The sequence below is a fragment of the Oculina patagonica genome, chromosome 2 (assembly GCF_052425735.1).
Source record: "Oculina patagonica isolate OP01 chromosome 2, crgOcupat, whole genome shotgun sequence".
In the NCBI taxonomy this organism is placed as follows: Eukaryota; Metazoa; Cnidaria; class Anthozoa; order Scleractinia; family Oculinidae; genus Oculina; species Oculina patagonica.
Window position 1 is genome coordinate 38951662 of NC_135759.1, and position 12660 is coordinate 38964321.

The 12660-nt window shown below is 37.5% G+C and overlaps 1 protein-coding gene across 2 annotated transcripts; it reads left to right on the top strand.

Annotated features, from left to right (window-relative positions):
- The first annotated feature begins 3147 nt into the window (after positions 1-3147).
- On the top strand, positions 3148-11274 carry LOC144644661 (interleukin enhancer-binding factor 2 homolog). 2 transcript variants are annotated; one of them, XM_078504194.1, is made up of 18 exons: positions 3148-3304; positions 3513-3642; positions 3914-3970; positions 4609-4656; positions 4943-5020; positions 5178-5280; positions 6381-6446; positions 6631-6657; positions 7107-7199; positions 7640-7718; positions 8017-8104; positions 8326-8387; positions 8755-8824; positions 9256-9300; positions 9685-9759; positions 9901-9925; positions 10634-10828; positions 11154-11274. In XM_078504194.1, exons 2-17 carry the CDS (start codon positions 3526-3528, stop codon positions 10825-10827), a joined length of 1227 nt encoding a protein of 408 aa, XP_078360320.1. In that variant the 5' UTR covers positions 3148-3304; positions 3513-3525; the 3' UTR covers position 10828; positions 11154-11274. The 2 variants fall into 2 exon arrangements, with proteins under 2 accessions (XP_078360320.1, XP_078360319.1); XM_078504193.1 differs by having other exon boundaries at positions 3149-3304; positions 10634-10838.
- The last annotated feature ends 1386 nt before the right edge of the window (positions 11275-12660 follow it).

Below are 12660 nucleotides of genomic sequence, written 5' to 3' on the forward strand. Positions count from 1 at the left end.
TCTTCTTTCTCGTCTACATTATTACATGAAATTTTCGCGACACTTTAATTTCGCGAATTCCGCGATTCCAAAAAAAAAAGCGAAATTAAAGTGACGCGAACATAACATGCCGCGAAAATTAAGTGACTCACATTATACCAACAATAAAAAAATAATAAGTTTAGTACCACTGAAGGAAAGATTTTCAGTGTAAATGGATGTTGTCGTTAATTCACTCAAGAACGATATCTCATGCACGTACAAACATGACCTACTTGTAGACATTGTAAGAAGTTTAAGAACAGTAAGAAGTGCTCTGTTGTTGCTATTGCCGAGAATTAGTCCCTCCCTTGCGTTTTTGTCTCGTGACGTCATGACGACACGAGATAATTCTACAGGGGGAGAGGTGCATTCCATTCGTGTTTGCTTTCTGAGGCCGCCGAATTTTCCCGCCATGTCAACATTTGCTTTGTGATCCGAGGCCGCCGGAATTTCATATCAAAGACCAGATAATGTTTCTTTACAAAGGTCGCAACAAACGCGCTGGTTTATCAAACTGTAGGTTAGGAGTATTTATTGAAAAGGGCTTATTGTGTAAAAATACAGGCACGCTTTACTGTTCTTAGAGGGTAGCAAAGGGTTTATGCGTGACGCGTGAAAAGGCCAAAAATTAAAACGTGACGCGTGAAAATAGAGCAAAAATTAGACCGTGACGCGTGAAAATAGCTAGAAAAGGCACGTGATTCGTGAATTCTGCTGTTTCAAGTATACGTGACACGTGAATTTGGTTAAAATTTGTGCGTGAAATGAGATGACAACACCCCCTTTGCTACCCTCTTCTTAGTTCGAATTTGCGCTGATTAAACTACTTCAAAAAAAACTGGTAGATCCCGTGGACATTATTTTCCTTGCGTGTCTTCAATTCGAGTATTACCCTAAAACGTGTGGGAAAAAAGTTCAACAATCACGAAGGCACACGCCAAAGTTCAACTCGTCGCTGTAAGAAAGACAAAACTTAACACCCAAATTGCAAAGTGAACGTCACGACCCTCTCTGGAGAGAGAGAGATAACGCTCTATTTAGAGATCCTTTCGGCTTGCTAAAAGGCCTTATCTCTAAATTGTCGAGTCCATTTGCTTTTCAGTAACAATCAATGTCTCACCCGGTTCTTGTTTACAATACATATGTTTTGGTTAATTAAATTTACGTACACGCTATATATAGAACCTTAATTATCAGAGCAATTTCTCAAGCATTTCTGTCTGTATTCTTTTTCTGATGTTATCGGAGTCCTATAACTGTTCAACGGGTACATGCTGGAATGTACTTTGAATTAAAGTCAAGCCTACTTTCGGCTGCTTGGAAAAATCGCTTTTGATAAGGTGTCGCAACAAGTCGCGTGACAATAATAAGTACAAACATTATCCGCCTGACAGAAATAGCAACGATCAATTAGTATGAATCAAGATGGACGCTTAATTACCGTGATAGTGATCGGAATGGATACCATTAAGGCATCGATTTCAAAACTTTGTTTTTAAGCATGTAATCTATATATTTTTAGTTGGATTTTGAGCCTTTCGCGTGAGAACCTTTTGTAGATGGAATAAACCTTTGTTTTAATCTTTAAATGTGAAATCGTGAAGTTCAGCGCAAGCATTCACGACAAAGGTTTCTGAATTGACAAGTGAATCAAGAGTTTCGTATATCGTGTTGTGAATGTCACAACTTTTATCGAGCGACAAAAGTAGCTTTAGTTTTAGTTCAAATTTTAGGGGTGAGGAGTCTAAATGTTTCTTTATGTTAGATGCACGCTTTTTAATTTTCGATATCTTTACAAGCAATATAAAATAGACGTGAACAGCGGTCTATTTTCAAATAAATTTTAAAAAACTCTTTTAAAAACTCTTTTCAGAGTTTAAAAACTCTGAAAAGAGTCACGAGACACTAAGCCCAGAGGGCTTTTGATTGTTAATTTTAACGTTATTGTTCCTTTGATGAGTCGTTTTATTTAATTTAAGGGCATGTTATATAATATTGGCAAGAAAATGTCAATTGTGTCTTACTCAAAAACGCGAATTTAAAGTGATTCAAAATACAAAATTTTCGCAAAATCGCGAAATTGAAGTGTCGCGAAATATGCGCACCTCAAAATCGCGAAATAAACGTGTCGCAAAAATTTCAAGTAATAAGGTACCTATACCCTATTTCCCCATCACTGCCGCACTGTTTGGTAACTTTTTGGACGTTTACAAAGCGCGCGGGAAAAAAGATTACAAATATCTTCCCCCCTGCCACTTCAAAAGGAAATTAAAGATCGAACACTAGGAAATTGTAAAATAGCCTTGTAAACACGACTAGTGTGGCAGTTCCTCTCTTTTTCTTAGTCCGTCGAGCGTGAAGCTAATTAAATTGAGTGCAAGTAGAAAAATGTCCGTGGATAACGTGGGAGCCATTTTTCCACTCGCGCTCTTTTTCAGCTTCACGTTCGATGGCAACCTCGTCGCCAGGGCGCTTTTTCCTTCAGAGCGGGTGGGCTAAGAAAAAGAAGGGCTGCTTGTAATCTACAGGTTACACTCCCCCGCCCCCTCCCCCCACACACGCACATTGTCAAATTACCCTGAAATAATGTCCGCATGTGTTGTGCCGAGAAATTTTTCCTTTTATTGAAATGGAAAACTGACGATTTTAATTCTTCATATGAAAATAATTGTAGGAAACCCCATATAATAACGTAGAATCTATAAGCAACTTCCTTTCGATTCCTTCATCTACGCCCAGGCCATTTATGAGACTTAAATTCCTTATATTGGACGCGTCCGTCTCCCGCAATCGATTCTAGCAATTGTCCTAAAGACTTATCATGTACATTTTAATAAAGAGATAGATATTTTAAATTGACGCCGAAGGCTGCTCATCTTAAAAGCTTTAGAACTAAATGATAAAGATTTAGTAGTTGTCCGTAGTGCGCTATCTGAGGAAACCTTTTCCCAAGCCATATTTGGTGCTCGGATGGGCAGTTAGCCCTTAATATTTATGTCGGAACACACGATGCGACCCAAATATATATACTAATAACAAAGGAAATTTACTGAGATTTCATCTGAAAAGGTCTGAAAACGGTTGTATTTCCGAAACCTGAGAGCGAAAGTGCGGCGAAGTAACTCATAGGACAAATTGTTGTGTATTACATGACTCTAGGCTGCGATGTTAATCGGTCAGCGGATTATCAGAAAGTGCCCGGATGTTCCTCCATGTGACTCCAAGCCGGCTCGAAACTTTGTTGTTGTTGTCAGCTAAAGCAGTTTATTTTGAAGTTTTGAAGGTATTTACATCTCATTTCCTTAGCTTTAGTGTTAATGTAGACTTCCCTAAACACCCTAGTGTTATAAGTACTAAAGAAAGTCGTCTTAAGTTTCGATTTGATGTCAGTTAATTCGTGCCTAATTCCAAACGTGGTTTATTGCTAGGCTGTCAAAAACCTGAATTCTTGGCGTTGTTCTTATCTATTTTTGTTTTTCCTTGTTCACCAGTTTTTAAAGAAATATGCGTCGAAGTCGGTCCAGAGGAATGCGTGGAGGTCCTGGTCGAATGCCGCCTTTCATGCGGGGTCCACCGGGGCAGAAATTTGTTGTTAGTCATTCTACGTTTGATCCAGTGATGGTAGGTTGAAGTTTTTTTATCAGTTTATTGAATAACTTAGATTGATCGATTGGGAAGGGATTTGGGAAGTGAAGATGGAACTATGCTGTGTGCTTCTATTTAAACACCAAATACTTGTTTATTGTCTGTAGTGTGTCTGTTGGTAGGTGGAAGTCTTCCAGACTGGTCATGCACATTTTCAATTCATGTTTCTGTTTACACAATACCGTACTTCTAAACCTGTCTGACCCATTTTGGGAACTTGTCTAACACTGATCATTTGTCCATGTAGGCTGAGAATTTCTTTCCAAGAACCACTCCTGTCTTAGACGAAACTGCTTTTACACAGGTACAGTATTTATGAACATTCAAATAATTATAACAACAATGATAATGATTTTGATAAAACTAATAATACTGTAATTATACTGGGCCCAGTTGTTCAAAGGATGGATAATGCTATCCACCTGATAAATGACTGTCCAGTGGATAGCGAAGTAGGTTTTGTATGATACTTATCCACTGGATAGTGATTTATCTGGTTGATAGGATTATCCACCCTTTAAACAACTGGGCCCTGTACTGTAATAAAAGTATTTATAAAGCACAAATTTTCTACATGTAATTGCCCATGGTGCTGCCTGTACTAAAGTTTAGGCCTGATATCCACCACTTATTGTGGGTTCATTTCCCCAAAGAGTGGCCCGTAATTGAGCCTACAGCTAAGGTTTATCTCCTCCTTCCTGGTAAGATCCATAATTATGATTTTAAAATATCAACAGTGTACAGTTGAATGAAAGACTTGTAATACCCCTTTTAAAAAAATATAAGCTTTGGTCATCGTTAATATAAACAATGAACTATGAATTACAGTGTAGTATTTAGTAACTGGTGTCAGTCGAGTTAAGGTGTACACATAATGTTATGTTGTTATTATCTGGATTAGACTCAATATATTCATTGTGTGTTTTTATATCATATCTATAGGCTCTTTTAAAAAGAAACCAAGAGTTGACTCCTAGTGGACAGGAACAGGTATTAAGATTGTTAGTAATGATAGACTGTTTTGTCAATTGAATGCAGTTAGAAGGGAAAGTATTAACACTGTTATTGTTTTTGTTGCACTGTGATGAGCTCTGACCTTCAGTATACATTTTAACAAGTCATTTTTTTTCAAACTGCAAACATTACATAAATGTACAGTCTATGTTGTTTATTTCAAATTTACACACATTGCTATGTTTAATGTTACTGAATACCTTTACATTCTACATGTATGGATGTCATTCACGAGTTTTATTTTCGTTATTGTTTTTATCAGGCTGCTGTTCAAAATCTTGTGACCAAAGTGACAACAGTATTGGATAATTTGATTGTCACGCCAGATGCGGCTGAACTGGTAAGCATTGTTCACTTGTTGGTTTATACTTCAATCAATTTGTAAATGTATATAGGTGAGGTATCCGTTCAGGTTTACATGTATCCTTGTGCAAGGTGCATAGAGTACGTAGGGACCTAAAATAGCTTTATTCAAGTGAGTTTTATTTTCTTTACAGGGTTTAGAAGAGGTTCGTGCAGTAGGTTCACACAAAAAAGGAACAATGTTGCTTGGCCATCCAGTTGCTGACCTGGCTGTCATTCTCAAAAAGTTACCATCAGGTAGGTGAATAAAGTTGTACTGTTATTCAGGCACAACTTAGTTTATAGATATATTACAATGTAAAAATTTAGAACTTAGAAAAAAAAGTATTGTTTGAATTGCACATGCACACATCCAAGTACATGTATATGTACACTGTACATCTCATGAGAACAAGATTCCACAGGTGTTGATGAGAGGTCAAACCCTTACTAAAAACTTGTAGTCCTGTTTGACCACCACCATGCATGTCCTGACATTATAGACTTCTGTGCACTCACGTCACACATGTTAGAGGCAGCAAGAGTTTTCACTAAATAAATATATTGTGTAAACAATTAGATATTTTACCTTGTTTGATCACATGTTGATAATAGTGAATGAGATTTAAGTAGAAAGTCTTACCAATCAACTGTTTCTGACTCACATTCTCATTAGATCCTAGCTTTAGTGTAGGAATGTTTGTAGTATTTAAATTGGCAGTTGATGTTAGATGCCCAGTTGTGGTTTTCAGTTCTTCAGATTGTATCAGTACGATACTTGCCATGCAAGCTGGTAGTGTTGTAACAGGCAATAAAACGTACATAAGAACAGATCATTCCCCGTCAAAACTTCTGTGATTTCAGAAATCTGCTGTGGAGGTGTTTGGGAGATGGGTTGATTATTGGATACTCTTCATGAAATCCAAAATTTCAGTATTTGCGCTAATCTTTTGATATGAATTTTATGTTATTTACCCAGGGGGGTACTCTGGGATCAAAGTGACGGGGATGATCGAATGGAGGCAAAACTCAGGACCCAAAAAAATCCCTAAGTCTCCCGATATTACCCAAAAAAATCCCTGGACCAAAAAAAACGCCCAAAAATATCCCTAGTCAAATTACCCTTAATTGCCAAGGCCGCGCCAAGGCACTTTAGTTTGATTTTAATACCCAAAAAAATCCCCTATTTAAATCAAGTCACCCAATAAAATACCTGCCAAATTCTCCTACCCAAAAAAATCCCGGAATCGAAAATTTCGACCCCAAAAAAATCCTTCGCACATCCCCGTCATTTGGATCCCGGAGTACCCCCCCTGGGGTTATTTACGTGATGGTCTGTTTATTTATTTTGTTTACAGAAAGTGATATTCTTGCTCTGGCAACAAGAGTACAGAAATCATTAAAAGATGATGCTTCAGCAGGAGGTATTGCCAATGTTACTGACAGTAATTGTTATTCACAGCCTGATACATTTTCACTTTTTCTTTGTTTAATTGTTAGGTTTTAGCTAATGCATTTGTTACAAAGCTGTAATTTGTGTGCTTATCTGTGCAGTATATACAGCTTTATTAAATGTTTTCTGAATCATTAATATTTTGTTTTTGGCAGATTATCCGATGCAGTCAAATGAGGGAGGTATGTACAGTAATTTTTGATGCGCATGCAGGGCTGCAAATAATTTTTTTCACTTGAAAGGACATATGCCTATTAAGCCACCGTCATGGTCGAACAAAACAAAATTTTGGGTGGACATCACCAGAAACAAAAGGTTTAATTTTATTTGTTGTTGCTGTAAAATGATTTATGATCAAAAAAATTTCCAGACATCATGTCCGACCACACTTGGGATTTTGTCGGACATGAGCAAATTTGGGTCGGCCAATGTCCGATGACTGACTGTTATTTGCAGCCCTGGCATGTCTATGTGAAGTAATATTATATTATTGTGGGAGGGAAGCACTTGTTTTCATTCTTTGGCTAGGTGTAATGAAACAACCTTTCTGATGACAATTTATGACCAGCTGCTATTTTGTGTATCATGTTTGTTGAAACATTGTAATACTTTGGTATTTTCTCTTCTAAAGGATTCAATATAAGTAGCCCTGAGGGTGCTCTTGTCCGTGTGTTGATTACAACGCTTCCTAAAAATCTCCATGAAGCTGACCCCGCAAAGCATGGTAAGTGAGCTGTCTTGACCATCAATAAGAAATGTTTCTGTGATGAAACATAGGTTAGCTTTCAGATGTGACTTAAATTAAAAATAGTATATTTAATTGACCATTGATTCCGCAAATAGGGCTTTTCAGGGCCAATGTCAACAAACTCTGAAACAAACATTGTAAAAAAACATAGCATACAATGTATATGTATATAACATGGTTAAAAATCCCAACTGGCAGGAGGCAGACTAGTTGGCTATTTACATGTACAAGTGTAGCAGAGGAGTTGAACTCTGGACTTCTGGGAACAACGCCAGCTAGTGGTCAGAATGGTTTAACCAGTGACCTCCAGATTTCAAGTCTTGCACTCTTACCACTCGGCCATGTTGCCTCCACTTGGCAAACTTCTGCAGAGTCTGCCAAGATAATTATCTAAACAAAGTTATTGTTTTTGATAGTTGACGTGAAGCTTCTTGAAGGTGCACTGGCAACAATACGACATGCTCGCTGGTTTGAAGAAAATGCCTTTCATACAAGGTAACAATAAAAGTCTATGGTGTTGGTTGTCTGGACATGTAGTGGCAGTTCTCACATACATGTAATTCTCCCTGAGAAATCTGTAGCTAGTCAAACAATTGGTGTGCTTGCAAAGGGAACATCATGTTGAGACGTTTAGGATTACCCAGTTTGCATTGTACAAATATACCATTGATTTTTGTTATGGACTTTAAAATGTTATTCACCTTTTGGCCTTAACTGTCACAAGAAGCTGATTTATATTACACAGTATTTCTACAGAGAACATGCTAATAATAATGTTGTGATTTTCTTTCAGTACTCGTCTGTTGGTGAGACTTTTTAAAGATCTTAGAAAGCGGTTTGCAGGATTGCAAGGTCTCACGCCATGGCTTATAGACTTGCTTGTAAGTCCAGTCAAGATTGTTCCATAATTGAAGTCAGTATTATTTCTATAACTGTGTAGTGTAGTATTGACAGAAATGAATACAACACTAATCACAACGGTGGCATTGAGTATGTATCATCATCATCACCATCATCATTATCATCATCATCATCATCATTACTATAGAGCTCTACAAAAATGTTACATTTTAAAATTTGTGTTCTGTTTTGTACGTTGTAGGCTCATCGTGCTGCCATGGTAAATTCATCTCGACAACCTCTTCCAGTCAATGTTGCTTTTAGGTAACAGCAGAAATCTTGCTTGTTTTGTTAAAAACACAGTCATTAAAATAGGAACGACTGTGGACTTTGTTATTTATTTCCTAAAATTTTAACACTTCACAAATGTTAACAACATCTTTTTTCTGTCCTTAATTTATCAATATACGATGTAATGTCAAGGAACATGCACAAGAACATTACAAAAAAGTCTTCAACTTTTGCTGATTTTTTACTAAATATGTTATTTGGAGTACATAGGATTAAAAGGGGTACATACTTTTGAGCGTGACTGTACATGTAGTTAATACTGGTAGACATATACAGTGTACATATACTTGTCAAAGAATAAAAAGATTGTTCGAAAATATTTTTTCTCATCTCATTTCAGGCGTGCCTTCCAGCTTCTCTCATCCGGGCTGTTTTTGCCAGGTTCATTAGGAATAATTGACCCTTGTGAGGTACTTGTAAAATATTTTCTCTTTTCTAAAAAAAACTTGCTATGAGCTTGTCAAAATAAAGCAATATCATGTAACAATTTCAGTGTATACCACAAATAATAGAGCAGTTTTAAAAGGAGTAACATTAAATCAAAATTGCAGTAATCTCTCTGCATAAATACATCAGACACAGGCAATCTAGAGTGAACTAACCAAATCTCGAAACAAAGTTAGTGTCAAGCACGGGAAAACATGTGATTGAGTCACAATTTGTTTTGGTTTTACTTTTGATTGGTTGAGAAAGTGGCCCACGCTTTAAAAAGCAAATCAAAACCAAAGCAAATGTGAGAACTTTCAAGTGAAAATCTCTCTGACTACTATTGATGTTTGAGTGATATTGTTTTTTTTCTGTCACGGCTTTAATTAACACTTTTTCACTTTACTTGTTTCAGTCAGGAAATGTGCGTGCCCATAGCGTTTTAAGTCTGGAGGAGCAGGTAAGGATTAAAACATATTAAAGCTTGTGAAACTTGCTTAATAACAATGTGTGTGGCATTGAACACTTCAATATTACACATGCAGATGTTTTTCATTTTCTTACCTTTGCCAATATATGTACATGTATGTTTTTCCATACTGAGCCACCCAGGTGTAGAAATAATGAGTACTAAAAGTGTTGTTGCTGATCTGAGGATTGCTAAGTGTGTTGTTTTACTTTAATTTGCCAGTGAACACAAACATAACTATAAAGTACCTAGACTTGATTATAGAGTCTTGTCCTCATTCTATGCTATACAACAGCTCATAGTTGTCGAGTCCATGAAGATGCTTACTTCAATATACTGTGCATGTTATTGATTCTTTCAAAACATCATTTTCAGGATGCTGTAACAACTTGTGCTCAGACTCTTCTGCGATGCTTGAACCACGGCGCATACAATGAAATATTAGGATTGGTAAGAACACAATCATGCATTTTGGAGCTTTTTCTAGCCTGATAAAAGGCCAAAAGCTTTTTTTTTTATGCTCAGTAGCTGCATCCAATGTGTGTGTTAGATTAATTAACCCTTGCATTTTGTTACTCTTGATCTCAACAGAGTCAGGAAGGAATTCCTCAAGTTGGTAGGTAATTTAACTGTAAGCAGTTCAGAACTGTGTGTAATAAGGATGAAGAATTGCTACAGGCAAACACCTTGTTAGGGACAGTACATGTAGTGTTGGACCACTTATAAAATAGGAATGCTTTCTGTGATCCTGACTCGCCAGGCTAAGTTGTCTATTTATGAGAGTTAACTGTTTCACTTTGATCTGACATACATGTGTACACAGCATATATGAAAGATCTGAAACTTAATGTACAGATACACTGTAATTCAAGCCTAAATATACTCACCAATTATTTCGCATATTCATTTCCAACAAGACAAAACTATACAATGTACAGTACATGTAGGTAATTTAGGAATAAAAGAATTTTTTGCTGAATGATTTAAGGTACATTGCTATCATTAGGAACATGTACCATTATTTTTATGGAGGGGTGGGGGGGGGGGGTCAAAAATCCTAAATAAAATGTTTGCAAAAGCAAAAAAAGCCCAAATAGATTGTTTGCAGACATCAAAAACACATTGTCTGCTGGAAGATTCAGCCGGAAAAAATTGTTTGCACAGACAAAGACACTGACAAAAAAATTGTTTGTCTTGAAAAATAATGGTCCGTCCCTTAGTAAACGTGATTCAGTTATTCCCTACAAAGTAAGACACCCATTTTTAAAATCCTATCTAAATAGCTTGTTTTCTCATTTCTTGTTCGTACTCTGTATCACCACAGCTTTAGACACAGAGGTATCTAGCTGGGGAGGGGTGATCGTCACACCAGGACAGAAGGCTTATGAGAAACAACAGGACCAAGAAGACGAAGAGGGGGAGGGTGAGGGAGAGGACGAGGATGAGGAATCGTCTGAGATGTCAGGCCAGGAACAGACTGAGGAAAAGATGGAGACAAACCAGGAGAGCTCAACATGAAGTACTGCTTGGTATGTCTATTTTATCAACTTATTTTAGAACGTTTTGTTTTTAATAATTTGCTTACTCATCATTGGTCCAAACATAAACATATTTCCATTACTTGGTCGGTCGGTCAGGTAGTTTTCTCTTTTAAGACATTGTTGCTCAGAAAAAACGAACAAACGAAAAACATTTAAAACAAAAGAACAGCAACAACAGTATTATAATCTCTTTTCTTTCCGTGGTCTTGGCACAAATTGATTGTCATATCCGTAAAACTGAAGAGAGGTTATAATTTTTCCGTTTTCCTTGCGCTTACTTGTTTTCTTTTTCTTTTTTTGCAGACCTTGCCCCCGGACCACTTGCTGTATCGCAATTTTAGATCTGTTTTGTAAATTATTATGTTTAGTTCGCGTCGTACAACAACAAGAAATGTTTAAGCATTAAAATTGTAGACTTTCTTCATGGCTTGTGTGGTTGTCTTGTGCTGCTGGTAATTTTTGACGCTTTTTTGGCTTTTATTCACTGAGAAAAACAAACCCTTTTATTGCGGTTTTCAGTGATATGCGAACTCTAAAATTCAAAATCCAACTAACGATTGTTTTTCGATGCCGTCAATCATAACTACGGCGACCAACGAACCATAAAAACAGAAACAAACAAAATGGATCGAAATCTATTAATCCCAACTGACAGACGTGACCTTTGGACCCGGTTGAAGTGGACTTCTTTTTCTCGAGAGGTCCGCCAAGATGATTGACGGTAGCAAAAAGCGTAAACCGTTGGTTGAGGATTGAATTCCAAAGTTCGCATATCACTGAAAATCGCAACAAATGTCCCCTACCTATAATGGAGCCATTTTTGGGCGAGTTTGGATCCGACGTACAGGATTGAGGAGAACTGGATCGAATCAAATTCAGGGCAGTGTCAGGTGGAGGAAAGTGCGCGACTAGTTCAACTTTAGTTCGTATAGTGTGATCGTCCGGGTGAGGAGTAGTTCTGAGAAGAACTGTTGTTGGTGACTGACGTTTCGACAACCTGAGCGGAAGTCATCTTCAGAGTCAAGTGACAAGTTGTTGTCAGTCGATGATGTTATAAGTCTGGTCCGTTGAAGCTGATTGGTCAGTTAAGCCGTGATGTTATTGGCTGTAAGACTCGTGTAAAGTTTGTCATCAGTAATTGGTCAGTTTCGATCCGTCTATTGTTAGTCAAATTAAGTCGTTCTGTTGGCGGTTCGTTTGTCGCTTCTGTTTACGTCGTGAATAAGTCGTTTGTAAGGTGCCGGTAGTTGTTGACATCTGTTGATAGGCGTCTGTTCTAAGTTTGTGTACCAGCTTTCCAGAGTCAAGTTACTTAAAGGAATCCTTTTTCCTTCCAGAACACAGAAGCAACCTAATAACCTTTGATTGTGCGCGCTTTATCTTGTTTTCTTGTTGGTTTGAAGAAATATCAAGCGCAGACTAAACTTTAATTTGTTACGCCCTACATTCTTTGTTATAATGCACCCTCATCCACTTCTTAGCCCCCTCTGATTAGAAGCCCACCTCCAGACATGAGCCTTTTCTCCTCCCACCAATGTTGTTACCACGCATGACAGAGTTAAAAAGATACCAAACTTTGACAAGCATATAGGAAGAGTAATAAACAATCTTTTGTCATATTTCCTGCCTCTATTCACACAGGACGCTTTCGATATTGCGATCCTAACAGTAGGAAATGGTCAGTCACGTGTTTTTCTGTAGCGAAAGGTCATGAGTTCGATTCCAGGAATCTGATATGTTCTTTTGACCCACGCCTGTGACGACAGAACTGCAATATTTCTCAGTGTGTTAGTGGTGTTAGTGTTAGTGC